This window comes from Pelobates fuscus, chromosome 12 (assembly GCF_036172605.1).
Source record: "Pelobates fuscus isolate aPelFus1 chromosome 12, aPelFus1.pri, whole genome shotgun sequence".
NCBI lineage: Eukaryota > Metazoa > Chordata > Amphibia > Anura > Pelobatidae > Pelobates > Pelobates fuscus.
In genome coordinates this window covers 80,772,721-80,791,707 of record NC_086328.1, presented here as the reverse complement: position 1 = coordinate 80,791,707, position 18,987 = coordinate 80,772,721, and the positions used below count along the sequence as shown (strand labels likewise).

At 36.2% G+C, this 18,987-nt stretch overlaps 1 protein-coding gene across 1 annotated transcript in view; it reads right to left on the bottom strand.

The window, feature by feature from the left end:
• Nucleotides 1-2,766: 2,766 nt before the first annotated feature.
• LRP5 (LDL receptor related protein 5) overlaps nt 2,767-18,987 on the bottom strand; it is a 206,645-nt gene continuing 190,424 nt past the window's right edge. The window contains exons 17-23 of the mRNA XM_063438121.1: nt 17,909-18,034; nt 15,043-15,279; nt 11,975-12,088; nt 11,316-11,552; nt 9,111-9,250; nt 7,159-7,256; nt 2,767-4,655 (exon numbers count right to left, since the gene is read on the bottom strand). Of these exons, the coding sequence (XP_063294191.1) occupies nt 4,394-4,655; nt 7,159-7,256; nt 9,111-9,250; nt 11,316-11,552; nt 11,975-12,088; nt 15,043-15,279; nt 17,909-18,034 (1,214 nt within the window). The 3' untranslated portion in view covers nt 2,767-4,393. The remainder of the gene's footprint in view (nt 4,656-7,158; nt 7,257-9,110; nt 9,251-11,315; nt 11,553-11,974; nt 12,089-15,042; nt 15,280-17,908; nt 18,035-18,987) is intronic.

Below are 18,987 nucleotides of genomic sequence, written 5' to 3'. Positions count from 1 at the left end.
CCTAGAGCCTCTCCAAATCCAAAACAGATCGTCGATGTAACGGCGATAGGTGACCAGATTCTGCACCCAGCTATGTACCGCATAAATGAAGGACTCCTCCCAATGGGACATGAATAAATTTGCATAGCTGGGTGCGAATCTGGTCCCCATCGCCGTCCCGAGGATCTGCAAATAAAACGAATCTATATGATGAAAATAGTTGTTGGTCAATATAAGATGGATGCCCTCTAAAATGAAGGCTTGATGGTTAGAGGATAAATTGGAGGTGGACAGAAAATGTTTAACGGCCTCAATGCCTTTCTGATGTGGAATGATCGAGTAGAGGGATGAGACATCCGCTGTAACCAGAATATCCCCATCCCTCCACTCTACCTCCTCCAACAGTCGGAGGATCTGACCGGTGTCCCTCAAATAAGCCTTGGTCTCTTTAACTATAGGCTGCAAGAATAGGTCGATATATTCCGACAAGGGGGCTGACACTGAACCTATGCCCGAAATGATGGGTCTTCCTGGTGGGTTGCATTTCTCACCCCAGTCTTATACTCGAGTCAATAAGTTTTCCCAGTTTTTTGGGGTAAAATTAGGGGCCTCAGCTTATATTCGGGTCGGCTTATAATCGAGTATATACGGTATATTGCAACTATAATATTGCATGTTTATAGAATGCAGTTAACTAATAACAGCAATGAAGGATGGTATATGATGGAAGCTTAAGCAGGGGAAGTTAAAAAATTTCAAGGTTTGGTCTGGAACACAACATCGATAGGGTAAAAAAGATCTCAATACAGTTATAACACATTTGCTGCGGAATTGGGAAAAAGATCAAAAATAAAATTCCAATCCATCTCGATCAGAAATTTATCGAAAAACAAGTGTGTGATCTAAATCTAAATAAGTGGACACAATTAGGAATTAATAGGATCTTTCAGTTATTAAAAACTTAAATATTTTTCCCAATTAATGAGTGAATTCAATTTACCATCAAAAGAACTATTCAGCTTTTTAAGATTAAAAAGCTTTTTAATATCACATTAAATAAAATCAGATTTGGTATTGGTGAATAGAATAAAAACACTATTTAACTCAAATCCCTTATAAAAAAAGTTTTCAAAAGCTTTATTTTTAAGTAGGTCCCTTGTTAAGGAAAATAAACCCACAGCCTTAAACATATGGAAAAAAAGAATTAAACATCAACATAGAAATAAAAGATTGGGGGTCCTATCTGACAAATGTCTCTAAAATCGCTCATTCCTTAATTCTAATAACGTCTCATTTTAAGGTAATTAACAGATGGCATTTACTTCCACAGAGAATGCATAAGATGTTCCTTACAGAAGATTATCTATATTGGAGATGTGGGTTATCTACTGGCATAAATCTTCATATTTGGTGGAACTGTATAAAAATAAAAAATAAACTATGGGAAGAAATATATAAGTTTATTTTAACTAATTTAGATTTCAAATTAAAGCTATCTCCAGAAGTAGCTTTACTCCGCCTAACCTGGCCCTCCCTGGTGAACAAACTAATCATAACCCACTTATTTTTAGCTACTAAAATTGTCATATCACGAAAACTGGAAAAACAGAAATATTTCTTGGTCACAAGTAAAAACCAACTTTGATTTCAGATCAAAATGGAACAATTGTTTAGCATACAAAATGTCAGCAAGAACCCACTTCTTCTTTGGGATACATTTGGGGAATTAATAAATAAAAACCCATCTTTACCAATATAACTATGAAGTTACTTAGTAAAATCTTGGCGAAGCTAAGAAAAAAGCTACAGTATTAACAGAAATATGCCAAATGTAATTATCAGTATATTTCTATAAGGGATTTAATTATCCTTCCTATACCTTATAGCCTTGGACAGGATAAGCAATTATTTCATGTAACTCTACTACTAAAGAGTTATATTGAGGTGGGCACCACATCATTTTTATTTCTAAACTGCGAGTAACAGGCCCATGTTAAACAGGCCCAAATACTAATCAGTAATACACTATGTAATAATTATATTATTCTCTAAAGCAATGGGTTTTTAACTAGTGTTCCTTAAGCCACATCAAAGTGTACCATGAACACATCTTGTGGACAGTAACAGGAAGAATGTAGTCAAGTACGTGTTTTGTTTTGAAATAAGCTGCTTCATTAAAATTGGAATTTCTAGTGTTGACGCAAATGCGTCCAGCAGTCTTTTTTTTTTTTTCTTTACCACTTTTCAATGGTGTATGAACTCACTATGTTTTTTTAGTCCTCACATATTTGGTATTTGTTCTACTTTGTACTTTTTTTTTTTTTATTCTTTATTTTTCTTGTGCATTAGATTTTACAACAGAGATACCTGTAGCGCCACAACAGCGTTTACAGGCGTTTCATTGGCATACATAGTCATGGCATAACTTTTTTTTTTTTTTAAGGATATAAAAACACAGGCTAGTAACACATTTAGGTTTATAAACATTCTGTGTGCTGGCTAGCATAGCCTGTCTATTGAGGTGGCTCACGGTGCTTCATTCATACTACAAGCTATGATTCCAACCTGTACAGTAGCAATTAGAGCCATTTTAACTTTGCCTAACTGGCTGAGAGTATTATCGTGGTTGCTCGTAAGTATGGCATTAAACCGACGGCATATTGTCGTCAACTGAGCAAGTAATATATACAAACATGGAATAACATGAAGTAACAGGAGATTAGGCAATGTTGTACTTTTGACACAGTATCACAAGAAATCATCACCTTTCAAGAAGTTTCTGTGTGGATCCCATAGTCAAAAAAGAAGAGTTGAGCACCATTGCTCTAATGACCTACCTGTAAGCATTGCTCTACCTTGTGAGGTTATGTAGGCATTAATGTTAAAAATAAAAACACAAATACATTTTACAGGAAAATAACTCTTTATGGTGCTTTTTTCCAGAAACATAATTACTTCACTTTTTTTCTTTTTTACAAAAAAAGGCAGTCTTAATTTACCAAATCGTTAATATGATTCACATGCATTGCAACAAGTGCACATTTATTATTTTTTTTTTTATATTTACCAGCAAACAGTTACACTGCATGATATACTCTAAAGGCTTGTGTAAAAATAACAAACTAAACAGAGGTAACGAGCTTTACTTGCTAATTGGTGCCAAGTATTAAGGTAATGTACACATCCATTAAATAGACAGACCATTGGTACAGATAATGGAAATAAAGCCATGACTTTTGGAAAGGCTCCCTGTACCACTATGTTAATGCAACTCGAATAAAAAAAAAAAACTTATTATATACTGTACAATGGACTCTTATATGTAGGTGAATCTGGTCATTTTGTAAATATCTATATGTACATACATAAATATAAACACACACACAATATTATTAATTTTAACATATTGTCAAATATTTTGTGAAGACGTGGTTTTATTGTTTATTAGAGGAGCTTCCTTAAAAAGTTTGTGCTGAATTAACCAGGACTGGTTTTTACAAATAGGCAGAATAGGCAGCTTTCAAACATCGCCAGTCTACAAAACATTCCCGCCATTCGTACAAATGTAAAATTTTGAGATATATTTACATACACTATTACATTTTGATGTACATAGAGATGTACTTCCCAATAATCTGGGGTGTCCTCTAAATCATAGAGCAAGCATCAGAATGAAAGCTGAAATATTTGAGGAAGGTATAGACACCTAAAAAGTTTACACCTATAGGCATCTGACACGTAAATCCAGCTTTGGTAGTAAGAAGACATAATTTCCATAAAGAAATTTTAATGTTAGGGAATATTTTTTAGGGCAAAGTTCTAAACAATGGAGTTGGGATTGCTCCATTTTATATAATTGTCGTGCTACAAAAAAAACAAAAACAAAACACAAGACAAAATAATGAATATTTCAAATACCTTTGACAGAACACATGCCGCATGAATTTGGAAGACCACAAAATATTCAAAAATATAAGAAATGATTAGACATCAGCTATAGTTCACTTTAAATATAAGACACGTGGTTCTTAGAATGTTTGTACCTCATGACTTAGCACCAATTAGAACACGTGGTCCGATTTCACAAGTCTGCCTAAAATACACTTAAGTTTTGTAGCTTCTATTAAAAACATGGCACGTGGCATTTAAATTAAAAATAAAGCAAATTAAAAGCAAATTATAAATATTTAACTGTACAATTTTCACAATCCCCCCCAACCCATTTGTATTCACATTTAATTTTTTTTCCCCAAACTTTTCTCCATTTTCTTTTGTTTTATTTTTTGTAGAAAAAAACAGATGTGGTTTATCTTTAAAATCATAAAATATATTTATTAATATTTATATATATTTGTTCTTTTGTTCATATTTAAAACTATTTACAATAAAAGGTGTTGGCTTCTTTCTGTTGGGGTCATGAAGAGTCTGTACATGGGGAGGGTGGTGGTGGGTAAAGGTGAAAGTAACTTCTTTCTGTGGTGGGAGAAGGGGGGCAGCTCTCCTCCGCTGACATGTACTGACTCCTAGGAGTGGGAGGAGGTGGATACGGGTCAGAATCCGAATTCAGATCCATGTAGTATTTATTTGCTTTCCATCTACTTGTTGTATAGTCACTGTCACACACGTCGGTGCTGCATGGTGTTGTCGGTGGTACAATTCCTCGTGTAATGTAAGGCCTACAATGAAGAAGAGGGAGATTTTTCCTGTAATACAACAGCCAACAATACAGAATTAACTGTTCTTTATTTATGGTTTGAATAATTTAGCAGATGACTGCTATCGAGAGTTAGAAAAAGGAGACACATGTATAAGAGAAAGAGCCCAAATATGAAAAAAATAAATAAAGCATTACAAATAAATATGCAGCCATTCCTGATAAACGGAGTGAAAAAAAATCTTAAGCAAAATTAGCTAATAAACTAGAGGCCACAAAAAGCAAACAGGAAATCGATTAAATTAATAACCAAAAATATAAAACTAATATATAAAATATACATATATGTCTGTGTCCGCCAGGGGATCTTATTTTCAGTCTTGATTAACTGCTATTGTTTGGATGAAACATGTAAGCTTGTATTGAATGTGACTTGTTGCAATACATCCCAGTCTATCCATCACTGTAAGATCATGTGACAGCCAACATGGTGCTCCGGTTTACAACCTGTTGAGCAACTGGCCGGCTCTCTGATGACTTTGAATCTTCATCCTTTGTTGACTGTTGGGCATTACACCAACTTTATGGGACTTTCAGACATTAGACTTGCTTACTGTACAGAATATTTTACCTACCGTTATTCCATCACTAGCATGGGTTATTCCTACTGTTGTTCCATCACTAGCATGAGTTTGACATTTATGCACTAACATTTTGATACTCGGACGTTTTTTATTTCTTTTATCCAAGTAACATTTAATTTGCATTGTAATATTTGGCAATCCTCTGTACTGGGTTGCATTTGGTTTGCTTTGACCATTTATATATGCAGTATGTGGTGTCAAATCCATATGTTTGCCAGATTCACTATTTCTTTTTTAACCCAATTGTTCCTGCATTACAATACACAGACATTATGTATACACATTTTAATAATTTTTTTATTGCATTTTATATTTTTGGTAGTTAATATACTTATAGAATGTTTTACTGCTTGTTTTTTGCGCCCTCAATTTTATTAGCTAAGTTTGGTTTGAAAAAGAAGACCTCTCCTTACCCGATTACAGCTTTCTTGTCTATAGAAAACACTTCTTAATCTATTACAACTAATGCTAATGAGTGAATGCCAATATAATTATAATTTTTTTTCCCCCTTAAAATCATACGAATTTGTGTTGGTAAAAAATGCAAATGGAAGCCATTATGTTTCAGGAAAGAACTTGCCAGCATCAACAATCTGTTAATAATAATTAAGTCTATAATAACAAATAAGCCCTTTATGACAAATATCAGCTGCTTCCCACTTCTCTAGTCATAAGCTCTTTCAGTACAGAGGCATCAAAACAACAGCCGTGTGAAGTCCCCCAAACTAAGTGGTCAATCAGGAAAAGTAATTCTTGTGACTACAGTGCCCATAATGTCCAACTGGGTAAATACAACTATCAGACTTAGCAGACGTTGGAAAGCATCACAACGCTCATAGTATAGGTGTACTTGTGATGCCCGCTATCACTTGTGCTCTTTTGCAAACGGTATCTGTACATTGTGCCAATACATTTTCAAGAAAATTAATAGGTTTCTCTCCCACCTATCAGTCATATTGTTGGCATTGACTCTATGTCTAAAAAATGACTGATAAGGGAGAGCAGAAAAGACCTTACCCACAGGCAGTCCTTCTGCTCTTCACACATAGCAACCACAATGGATGTGCAGTGGTTGCTACGCCAACTCCCAAGACGACACTGCTGGCACTAGCTAGTGAGTATTGCAAAAGAGTAAATTAAGTCACTATGTTCGCAATAAAGCCAAAACGTTTGCATCCTGCAGGAGGTTTGCACTGCTGTCACTCGGTCCATTGCGGAGATCTTTAGTAATGACGATCTCAGAATCCAATTCTTCCCCACAGGGAAGCATTGTGGGACTACTACGTATTTGCGGCAATCGCCATAGTATACTCAATGCATCTCTGAGGAGTTTTTGGCACATTCATGCAGACACTACATGCTGGTCCGGCAAAAATTGCAGGACCACAACAGGAAGTGCCTCTAGTGAATGTCCGAATGAAGGACACTAGAGATTACCTTATGGCTGACTGTAAACACTGACTTTTATCAGAAAAGGCAGTTTTTACAATTGAGAGACTACAGTATAAGAACCACTACAATAAGCTGTAGCGCTAGTGGTGATTAGAGTGTCCCTTTCATAATATACATATTTAAAATACATGTAATACTTTGGGTAATGTGGGCTCAGTAACAAACAAAGAGCTTGGACACCAATATGAAGCAACTCACTCACAATCCAAAGTTGCTGACAAATTGGGCATCTCCTGGGTTATACATAGACTAAAGTCAACTGCAGTTTCTAAACAGGAACAGGTCAAACATGAACTTGCTAACTGCCTTTAAATAACTCCATACTCAGTACTGAACTCAAATTATATTTACGTATTTTTTTCATTCTTTCTACAATACTGGGTGTTTCCTGATCATGTCTATAAATGCCTATAGGACCTGTTAACTTACCTGTATGATCTTGTAGTGGACGGACTGTTTGATGAATAGAATACTTCAGTGTTGTACAAGGAACGATCTGTTGCTGGTGATGGAGGAGGGTTCAATATCTTTAAAAAGCAAATAAAACAATAACTGTTAGATTTTCAACACTACCTATACTTCTATACAAACTACCATGTGGCATGAAAATGATTAACTTATAAAATTATTAAATTATTAACTAAATGTGGAATATTTTAAACTACACCAATTTATGATTGTGTCTTTATCTCAGGATGATATTATTGTACTACTTAAAGGGTCACTCTATACACCAAAACCAAGCTGAAGTGGTTATGGTGCATAAATCCTGTCGCTGTGCTCTCCGGCATGCATGACTTAGGGCTTATCGCCGCATGGAGCTCTGTTCACAAAACATTTAAAATTATAGGAAGCCACTATATAGTTTTTTTTTTTTTTTTTAAGATAAATGATTAATTTTCTTAAAGTCACTAATCAGTTCTAAAAAAAAAAAAAAAAAGGATTATACACTCAGACTGACAAATGATTAAGGTATATAGGAGGAGATAGTTGTCTAAAATTCTAAAAGGGTACCAAATTGCCATGGCAACCAGTTAGAACCAATGGCAGATTCTATTGTAGCACTGATAAATCTCCCCCAATGTGTTCACAATACAAAATGATTCAGCTGAAACTTTCATAACGTGCTCAGGCATAAACTGCAAAGGCAGGCTTGTTACCCTCACCACTTGCTCTGACACTTACAGTTGTGATTTTACCAATGAATAAAAAGATGTTTCATTTGACATATAGTTATAATATTGTTAGAGTTTTCATAATCTTACTTTTTATATGCTAATTTAGGATATCATGTCCCTGTGTCTAGTTTTAGAGGTGTTTATCTTCCCCCGTTAACCAATTAAAGAGTCAAAACCCTTTTTTAACTTATCTCTTTCCATCAACAAGACTCCCTTGGAGCTGGCTAGGTCTCCTCCTCCCATGAAGTCACGACGATGGTTGGACCTAATGTGCATGTGCAGCACTCACATTAAAGCTTCTCCATAGAAAAGCACTAAATCAATGCGCTCCTAAGAGGAATTTGAAAATATTGGATGTCCTCATGCAAAGCAAAGCACGAGGACATCTAACTTTGTCTAACAGAGTAAGTCTTTGTTATATCATTGCTATTTTATATTAAGCAGACGGAGAACTGCACCCAGACCACATCTATGAGATGAAGTGGTCTGGGTGCCCATAGTGTCCCTTTAATATCGGGACATCCTCAACCGTGACATTTCCCTTTAAAGAATTATGTATAAAAAAATATATATATATACTGAAAACAGCATTTGCCTAATACAATTGTCCCTTTCACTCTTCCTATAACTTGTATTTTTCATATTTCACGTTGCGTACAGATGTTATGGGTGTATTACATAGCTACATAGCTGAAAAGAGACATCCGTCCAGCAAATTTAGCCTCACACATTTGTCTTTTCTGTTGATCCAAAAGAAGAAGAAAAAAAAAAGTGCTTCCAATTTGCAACAAACTAGGAAAAATGTGGGGTCAAGGAATGGTAGATGGTACTCTCCTTGAGTAAATTAGTGAAGCGGTTTATTTAAAATCACAGGTCTTGCATCTGGTAGCCCAATGTTAACGACCTTGACCTACAGTGCAAGGTCATTGACAGTTGATCAGTCAACCGTCACAGAGTTAAGTTAAATGATGTAACGGCTAAATCGGAAGCTACTTGATGTTCTATCTAGGCCTTGCAGGGCCTTTAGGAAGACTAAGCTATAAGGAAAAATATCATTTGAAAACTAGACACAAATACATTTTAAAAAAAGAGCAAGAATCTCATGTTACAAAATGAACACTCCAAATCCTCTTTAACTGCTACTACCAGATTATCTTCTCATATTTTCTCTGGATTCATTGGATATACGAGGTAATATTTTACCTGGGGGTAAAGTGTAGCCTTTGTGCTGGATGAACTGCTAGAAGAGGCTCCGGTTACATGGTTCCTGTCATACAAAGGTGCTCCACTGCTGCCTCCTATGATGCTCATTGAACTGATTATTGGTTTTCCACAGGAAATACCTATACAAAAAAACAAAACAAAAATAGATTTTCAGTTTATAAACATTAACCAGTATAAAATTGTTTCTCAATTGCCACAAATGCATACAATCCTATTTTTCAAGTCATGTTCCTCTGCAGAAATAATAGAAACTTTTAGCGCTCTACATATTTGGGAGGTGCATTTCCCATGATGCTCTGCCAATGTAATGCGAAATATAGGTTTACAAACATCTGGGGAGCCAAGGTTAGCTATCACTGCCTAGGTTTCACAAAAAGCTCCTGTTTGCATTGCAGTTGTGTTTAATAACTCATTTTGCTGGATTTGAATTCTGGACATTTTATAAATAGTGTACATGTTTATTAGTTTTATTAGTGGAATTTGAATAAAAAGACAAACATGCTTTTCTGTTGATCCCCAATATTGTTTCTTATGATATTTGTTGTTAAGTCCAGTAATTAAACAGAAAGGAAAAAGTAATGGATATATTTTGCATCTATTCAAATTAAAACTACCATATATAGCACTTAAAGGACAACTATAGTGCCAGGAAAACAAACTCGTTTTCCTGGCACTATAGTGCCCTGAGGGTGCCCCCACCCCGCCAGGCTGGATGGAGAGGAAGGGGTTAAACACTTACCTTTCTCCAACGCCGGGCTCCCTCGGTGCTGGAGACTCTCCTCCTCCTTCCCCCCGTCATCGGCTGAATGTGCATGCTCGGCAAGAGTCGCGCGCGCATTCAGTCAGTCTCATAGGAAAGCATTCTCAGTGAGAAGCGCCTCTAGCGGCTGTCAATGAGACAGGTACTAGAGGCTGGATTTACCCTAAAGTTAATCCAGTTTCTCTGAAACTGCTATGTTTACAGCAGAAAGGGTTAATCCTAGAGGGACCTGGCACCCAGACCACTTCATTAAGCTGAAGTGGTCTGGGTGCCTATAGTGGTCCTTTAATGAGGTAAATGAGTTGTAATAAATTGGTCCCTCAAAAGAAAAAAAGAAAAAAAAAGAAGTTCCAAAATTCAAGAAAAAGTCAAAATGAATGATTTGGGTAAACAAAACTTTTCTTGAACGCACAAGTCAAAGAAAATAAGTAACTCAATGAGAAAATACTGAAAATGAATGTTGTACTTTGTGTCAAACAGCGTATGTGAAACCGAGGCTCAGGAAGTGATTAAAGCTTAGCCGAGTAATCCATATGACTCAATGCTTGAGATTTTATCGGATTGTGTTTCAGCTGATCCTATATTTCTGCTTTCCAGCTGCTACGGAGGATTCTTGAGCAGCTACACAAGCAGAACCCCTCTGAGCCCATAATTACAAGCGGTCCGATGTGGATCTGCTTGTTCACCATAGAAGACCTGTTATTAACTTATCCCAGTGTTAAAAACGGTAATCAAAAATACGTCTGGAAAGGCAGAGCTGGAGAGATGACACTGATCTCCAGCACCATATGCTTCATAAACAAATAACAGTAAGATTAGTTTTTGGACACAAGAAGATGAGTGCAGTTGAAGATGAGATCCAGTCTGGCCTGTCAAAAAATGAAACCTTATGCTATATCTTTGAGTTCCATAGGGGGACGAGAGAAGCACAACGCATTATGCTCATTTCTTGGCACTCTAAACAATTCATTTAACCCCTTAAGGACCAAACTTCTGGAATAAAAGGGAATCATGACATGTCACACATGTCATGTGTCCTTAAGGGGTTAAGCAAATTTGTCTGGACATAGAAAGATGCCACTTGTTAGAGCATTTTGTTTTCTTTACTATGATCTGTTACTCCTATATGGAGTGTATCTGTCCATTTTTAACGCATGAATTATGATTACAATTTTGAACCTATATTCCATAATATATATTGGTCTGCTGCTCTGTCTTTTGCTAACCGGCCAATACAAGCGAAGTTCAATACAATTTCATTTAATGTTGCAAACCCTTATGTTAATATGTTCCAGTTCTAAATATATTCAAACTGTAAACATCAAGGAGTTATTAGACTCAGTGTTTCCAATTAAAAATAAATAAGTCATGACCTTAGCATTTACCTTTTTGCAAAATATTCCTGCTAGAACAAGTGTACGTACCTGTGTAAGTACCGGGTTGAGAACTTCTAGTTGTTAGAAAGTTCAGAGGGACGTGTGGGGTTCCACTGATGTATTCATGCGGGAAAGGTCCGTTTGGACCTGTATATCTCTGACACACAACTCTCTGGCATACAAAATACAATCCGGCCACCACAAACACGGACAGGATGATGCTAATCACTGGAACGATGGCACTGCTGTGAGAAGGTGTTTCTTCTAATGGCATCTTACCAATTTCTGTAAAAATTAGATACACTTGGATTACAATTCAACACTTTTCGGGCAATGATTCTGAAAACTGAGAAATAATCAATCAAAAACACTGGATTTAAAAGGGAAAAAACATGCAGGTTAAGTTACGTAGACCTTTGAGTGATGGTAGCTTGAAACATGTTTTACACACATCTCAACCCCTAAATAAGTTAAATGAGCATATCAAGTATAAGGTATACTATTTTAATACATACTAAATAGCGTCACACATGTGCCTTATCTGCTACTGCCAAGACAGTCTTACATTAGAAAACCGACCGTCTTGGCCAATTTTTACAGTACAACACATCAGTGGCAAGAAATGGATTAATGGAAAATAAAACACAACAGAATTGCATTTGAACAGTTATGTTGTCCATATACTTGCAAGCATCAGGCATACTCACCATTACAAAGAAGTTCGTCGGAACTATCACTGCAGTCGGGAAAAGAGTCACATTTTTGGTTTGCCATTATACATTGTCCATTAGAACACAGGAACTGGTTGGGGAGGCAATTTGCTGCAACAGAGTAAGAGTATGTTAACATGCCATATCAATGTAAGACTACTACTAGGTGACATGTGACACCAAAGAGCCATTAACAGAGAGAATGCAATGTGCTTTGGTTGAACCAGAGCAGAATGTTTTGTAGGCTACAACAGCAGGCATGCTCAGCTTTTATGGCAAGGGGGAGGCAGTGGTGATATCAGTTCACAATGCAGACAAGCAAATGGAAAAAGAAACTTAAAGAAAATACCATTAAGCATGACAAAACCCATAAAAACAAAACAAAAAAAAAAACCTTTCCAAGTACAAAAAAAGACTACAAAGTGCTGTAATGTTATGGTGCCAGAAGGGAGTTTAGTGCATGGTGCCAGGAGTAGTTTAGACTTCTTACCTGGGATCTGCTAGGCAACAGACACTTCTTCTAAGGAGAGCAGGAAGCTCTACTGATCTAAACTGATCATTTTCAGCCAATGAGCTAAGCCCTGCACCTTAGAGAGCTTGTGACTGTCAGCGCCCAGGTGAGAAGTCAAACTTTTAGCTACTTTAAGGTAAAAAGCCACAGCTATTTTTTTATCACTCAAAACATTAAATAAGATATATTGAGTCTTAAAGGGATACTCGAGGCACCCACACAAATCTGAAGAGGAACCTTTACATTCTAGGATTCTAAACATTATGTTTACTTATGCCTATTTATTTATTTCTTCAAAATACGCATTTCTCAAGTGTGAAAAAATTAATGAAACTTAGAAATGTACACCTCTTTATCCTGCATCTGGGCACCTCCATCTTAGCTCCCTGAGAAACTATGTTATAAGCTGTGTCCTTTGCACCAGCAGTCAGCATAGAGAAAGTATAGGAAGAGTAGAAATTAAACAAGGCTTCTATTTCTCCTCTTTATTTGCAATCTTTGCCCTGAGTTTGGTTTATCTGAACTGAATTATGATGTAATTTGCTGAAAATTCTATAAAAATGTTAAAAGAAAAGTGAATCTCTTAAAAATTAAAATTAATAAATAAGTTAACACAAGTTAGAAGTGATTTTCATTGATTGATATTAATACTTTTCCTTCAAAAGAAGTATTGTTAAACTGTTAAATGCAAATTTTGTTCCAATGCTTATGTATTAAAGGAAAACTATTGTTTCAGGAATGCAAACATGTATTTCTGACATAGTTCTGGAATGGCTGTCTAGGTTCCCCGCCGCCCCTTTATCAGTGCATCTCTATGGGGACCGTTCAGTGCCTCCATTCAGAGCATGGAGAGACGCTGAATGCAAGTGTGGCACACTGTGCAGCACTGGACTAGGAAGCACCTCTAGTGGCCGTCTTAATGACGGCCACTAGAGATGTACCTAGGCTGCAATATAAAAGAAAAGGCAGTGTTTACAGTACTAAGACTGCAGGGCCATACTATAAATAGCAGAAAAACTACATTAACCCCTTAAGGACACATGACATGTGTGACATGTCATGATTCCCTTTTATTCCAGAGGTTTGGTCCTTAAGGGGTTAAGCTGCAGTGGTTCTGGTGACTACAGTGTCCCTTTAAATTTATTTTAAAAAGTGCTCGTTTTCAAACTGGAGTTTTCCTTTACCCAATTAATGACTAAAGATGAAACTTTAGTAGGTGTTAACTAATTACTTTGTTTTAAGAAAAATGTTCATTAAACATTCCAAAGTCTACGCAAAAAAAAAAGAAAAAACGAACCCCAGACAAATTATTTTTGTGGCAGCCAGAAGGAGATATATATCTAGAATTCTGAAATTAAATGTGCATTCAAAATAAATTTGTTTATTTGCTAAACCATTCTGAAGAACACTGAAATAATTTTTTTTTTCTTCATACATGTATTCCTGACCCTATTGTGTTAAAACACCATCTAGCAACCTTGTCCCCCCCCCTTGCCTCCATAAATATAGTAAAATCTTACTTGTTTTCAAATCTGCAGCTGCTGCCTCTGCCTCTGTTTAGTTTAGACCTGCCTGCTGACATCTTCAGAAGTGGTGGCCTGAGCCAATCATAATGTTTCCTCATAGGATTGGCGGAGACTGCCAAGGGGGCAGATCAGGGGCAGAGCCAGCACAAGTCAAACACAGCCCTGGCCAATCAGCATCTCCTCATAGATATGAATTGAATCAATGCATCTCTATGAGGAAAGTTCAGTGTATGCATGCAGAGGGTGGAGACAGGAAGCACCTCTAGTAGCCATCTGAGAAGTGGCCAGTGAAGTTATCACTAGGCTGTAATGTAAACACTGTATTTTCTCTGAAAAGACAGTGTTTACAGCAAAAAGCCTGAAGGGAAAGATTCTACACACCAGAACAAATTCAATAAGCTGTAGTTGTTCTGGTGACTATAGTGTCCCTTTAACTTAACTCTATCCAGTGCCAAGGCTCCCTTGGTGCTGGCTTGGTCTCCTCCTCCCACAATGTCATGCATATGGAGAAACCCGTAGGAAAGCATTGTATCAATGGGGAATTTGAAACTGATTCACTGAGTTAAACTACATTAAAGTCCAGGAATCACCTCTAATGGCTGTCTTAACCAAGCAATGTAAAAATTGCAATTCTATGAAACTGAAATGTTTTAAATTGAAGGATTAAGGTGACAGGGGCTCTTCACCCAGACTACTTCAATAAGATGAAGGGGTTAGGGTCCCTTTAAGGCCATAGCAGCAACACCGACAAATGTCAACTATACTTCCAGTTCAGCTACTTTGGCCTTAAATTTCAAATCCACTTTGAATTCCTAGCAATTTTTCACTTTAGTAAATAACCATATCTATATTCAGCATTAAAAACTGGAATTCTGCACATACAGACTCCAACTACCATGACCTCTTCAAATCACTGAAGTGGTCATGGTGTTTGGAGTGACCCTTAAATGTGAAGCTTTAAAGAGAGGTGTTCGGAAGTAATCAAATAATGAATAGGAGGGGAGGAAATCACAAAACATGAAACTCACAATCACAGTCCATTTCATCGGACTTGTCCTGACAGTCATACTCTCCATTGCACTTCTGACGGGCATCAATGCATTGTCCTTTCTCACACTGGAACTGGTTGGGGGAACACATGGGACAATTCTTCTCATCGCTGTCGTCTTCACACTCAGAAATACCATCACAACGCCAGGACAAGGGGATGCAGTCAATTTCTCCAGTGCCACAGGTGAACTGTTCTGGTGAACATGTGGGTGGCTCTAAATAAATAACCATATATATATACAGATAAATGATTGATGCAGATAGCGAAAATGCTAGCTGCATAAGTCAAAATCCTATAGTACGTGCACATTATAGGACTCAAAAACCGGGATATATATACAGTGTTAAGAATAAGCCAAAGGGTTTGTATTTATTTTTTAACAGAAATTGTCTAGTGGTTAAGTCCCTTTGTCATCTTATATGAATATTGGGGATTTCGAGATCTATGGGGAATCATACAAGGCCAAAGTAAGGTCTAAATAAATGGTGAATTTTTTTGTTGTTGGTCGGACCCCGTCCAATGTAGATATAGTTTTAATTACAACCGCTATAAAGTTGTACCGGGGAAAACCAGTGACCACTTATATTTTCCTTTTTGTTTTTCTTATATATTTTTCTATACTTTTCCATGGATGATCATTTACGGTGTACCATATATTCTGAAAAATCGCTAGACTACTTTTAGTTATAGAAATTATATTTCTCACATTATTTGCTTAAACATTTACTCAATATAGAACATGTCAAACAGTCTAGTAGAGCAACATTAAAACACACGGGTTATCAAAGACGCATTACGTTTTATCTTACATTCAAATAGTATGACATCCACAGTGTTTGTAGTGACAAAGGAGTGGCAATGTTGTCGCAATTAAATTAAACAGCACAATAATGAAAGAAGTTTTGCGTTATACAGTAAAAAATAGAATGAAAAGTAAGTGTTGTGATTTCTAATAAGAATCTGCTTTATTTTTAGCATGGTAAAAGTCTTTAACGAAATCTGACTTCTATGTTCTTGTTTTTTTGTCTTATCTTTTTAAAGTTATTGAATATTATCTGTACTATTTTCGGGGCTCATTCCCTGGCTGTCCCTGGATTGTAACGTGATGGATAGCTGATGCTGGATTCCATTCTGAAGCTACAACATCTGAAGTTGAGTGTAAAAGGAACATAGTTGAAGCACTTAAAATAAAAAAATAAAAAACATTTATTGGTCCTTAATTAACCTTCAGAAAGAAGGGCTCTAAGAAAAGTCACCACTTCTGTATATCTTATAAATTAATAACAATATATTAAGGCAAGTTATCTGTATAGGAACGTCTGTGCATTTAGAACACATTCTTTCTTTGTCAAGTGATATTCTGAGTCATATTTAGGATCAGCTCTGTTTGTGACAGTTTGTTAGAATACGCGTTTGATATTTGGTGATTTTGGGGGAAAAACATTTCCCATGATAACCTGCCAGTTCACAAGCATCTCAAGTGACACGATCATTTCTATACATTTATTATGTTTGAGGACACAAAGTTACACTGCATGAATTTAAAGCCAATATTTCATTTTGAAGTAGACTTGCAATTTATATTAATTTATCAAACATCTGTAACATAATGCAATGCACTACCCTTTCTGTTCTGCACTCACTTAAGTATTGCAAGTAACAAAGCATTGCGCATAGTTTTCATATCCCCTACGCTAAAAGCATTGCTAACTGCAATGGTCACAGTACTTACAATTTCTACCAATTCATCAATCAATATGTCTGGCAAAGGCTTTGTAAAAGCCCCTGTAGGTTTAACACTAATAAATACATAATTACACAATATAGTTTGCGTATGAGAACTGCATGCAGGATGAGTGATTAGTTTTCCCTGTTAAGGCATAGTTTATTATTTTCCCATCATTTTATCAGCAGAAGGTCGCCTCCAAGTGTCTGCGACAGAATGTCAATGGAATGTGAGTTATTTAAAAGAGACATATATATGATTTATACAGATTACACATCAACAGAAAATTATTTCCCAGCAAAGATAAATATAACACACTACACAAATAAAAAAAATAAAAAAACAAAAAATAGTGCATCAATACACACTGTAGTGTCACCAACTGTGTCTACGGGACTCGAAGACATTCCCATGGCACAATACGGTCTGATCATATGTGTGTACAGAAAACACACATATGATCAGACACATATTAATAAATAAGCTAGTGTTATGCAGATTTAATTAAAGTAATTTTATCAAGCCAACAGCCTATATGTCAGCTATATTTGTGGGCTTTGTAATGTTTCCACTCACTTGATTTTAAAAAAAAAAAAGATTTAAGATTCTTAGATCTCTGTTGGATCAGATAGTTGTCAGAATCTATACTGTCCCAAAAATCTCCTCTATAAATAAATATTTGTTTGCGCTCAGACTGCCCGATATGATTAACTTCTTTGCCGAGTTCCCGGGGGTAAATGGCTAAAGAAAAAGAAATCACTATAGAAACCAATGAAATTTATCACTATCAGAAAACACCTACTTGTCTTGATAATTATTTCCCCATCTACAGCATTCTAGGCATTATCAGTCGCCACCTGTATCTGTATCCTTTGTATTTGCACTTTACAATCATACCTGTTCATCACCCTGCTGCAATTGTAACCATAGGTGTAGAACAAGACTATGTACTGTTCATTATAACATCTGCAACATAAGCTCAACATGGCCAAGCTAATATGGTTTACTCATGCCACATTTTTGGCTACCAAACTATATTTCAGGACAAATTTCACAAAGAAGAGTAGTAGGAATGACATGTTGAGTAAATAAATAGAATTCCTAAAACACAACTTACCGCCACATGTTAAAAGGTTCTGTAACAGAACAAGATGAACCGGACAGGAACACCGAGGGGTACCATCTCCTTTGGCAATGCATATATGAGAGCAGCCACCATTATCTCGAGAACATGGGTGAGCAGCTAGAAAAAAAGAACAAATACTGTGAGTCACATAAAATACATTTCACAGTGTTCAGTCTTCTGTGTGACATAAATTTATGGAAGTTGAAATTCAAAGACGCTGAAAACATTAAGTACTTTGTATCTGGACAGTCATTCTAGAGCAATTGCAACTGTTCTACATGTCTTGTAATCTGACCTCTGATACGATACGTATATTTCATGTTTTTGAGTTGGGACGGATATTTTCCCTGATGAACAGATTATTTAATTTTAATTGGTTTCCCTTTGGTTTGCTGTGCGATGTTTGGCACATAGCATATATCACATGTTTAAGTTAGTTGCATAATATGCACTTGAGGGCATTTAAGCAACAGAGATGAGGTATAGCTTTAGAGTTCTTCATAAAATAATGAATAATAAAACATTTAAGAGCCAGCCGTGCGGTTGTAAATGTCAAAGATTACTGGCCCCCAAATTATGTTCTTCCCTGGTGCAAATTAAATAATTAAGAGGATAATTTACATATATTTATGTAACTGCTATTGGTTTGCTTTCTCATTAGGACATACTCTGACGTTACACATGTAATGAATACATTTCAGATATAAAATACATATATGGAATAAAAGTATTATTATTTACCATGTAAGAAATACAGAAAATGCATTTTTAATATATGCATTGGCTGCCTGAAGTATTAATTAATCCATACTTAATTATATTTACTAGTTTTGGGGAAAAAAGCAGCCCTTATGTTTCTCTAAGCAAATACCAGACATAACCAATCCTTTTGGTCCATTTTCCTAGTGTCAAACATGTATCCATCAATAACCTCTAAAAGCAACAACTTCTTACTAATATTCTATCCATATGAGATGGTATAGGGGCGAATGTACCCCGACAGTGAAAGAACTATTTATGTGCCAACCTTACCTAGCTTAGTAAAAATAGCCCCAATGTCAGTATTTGTT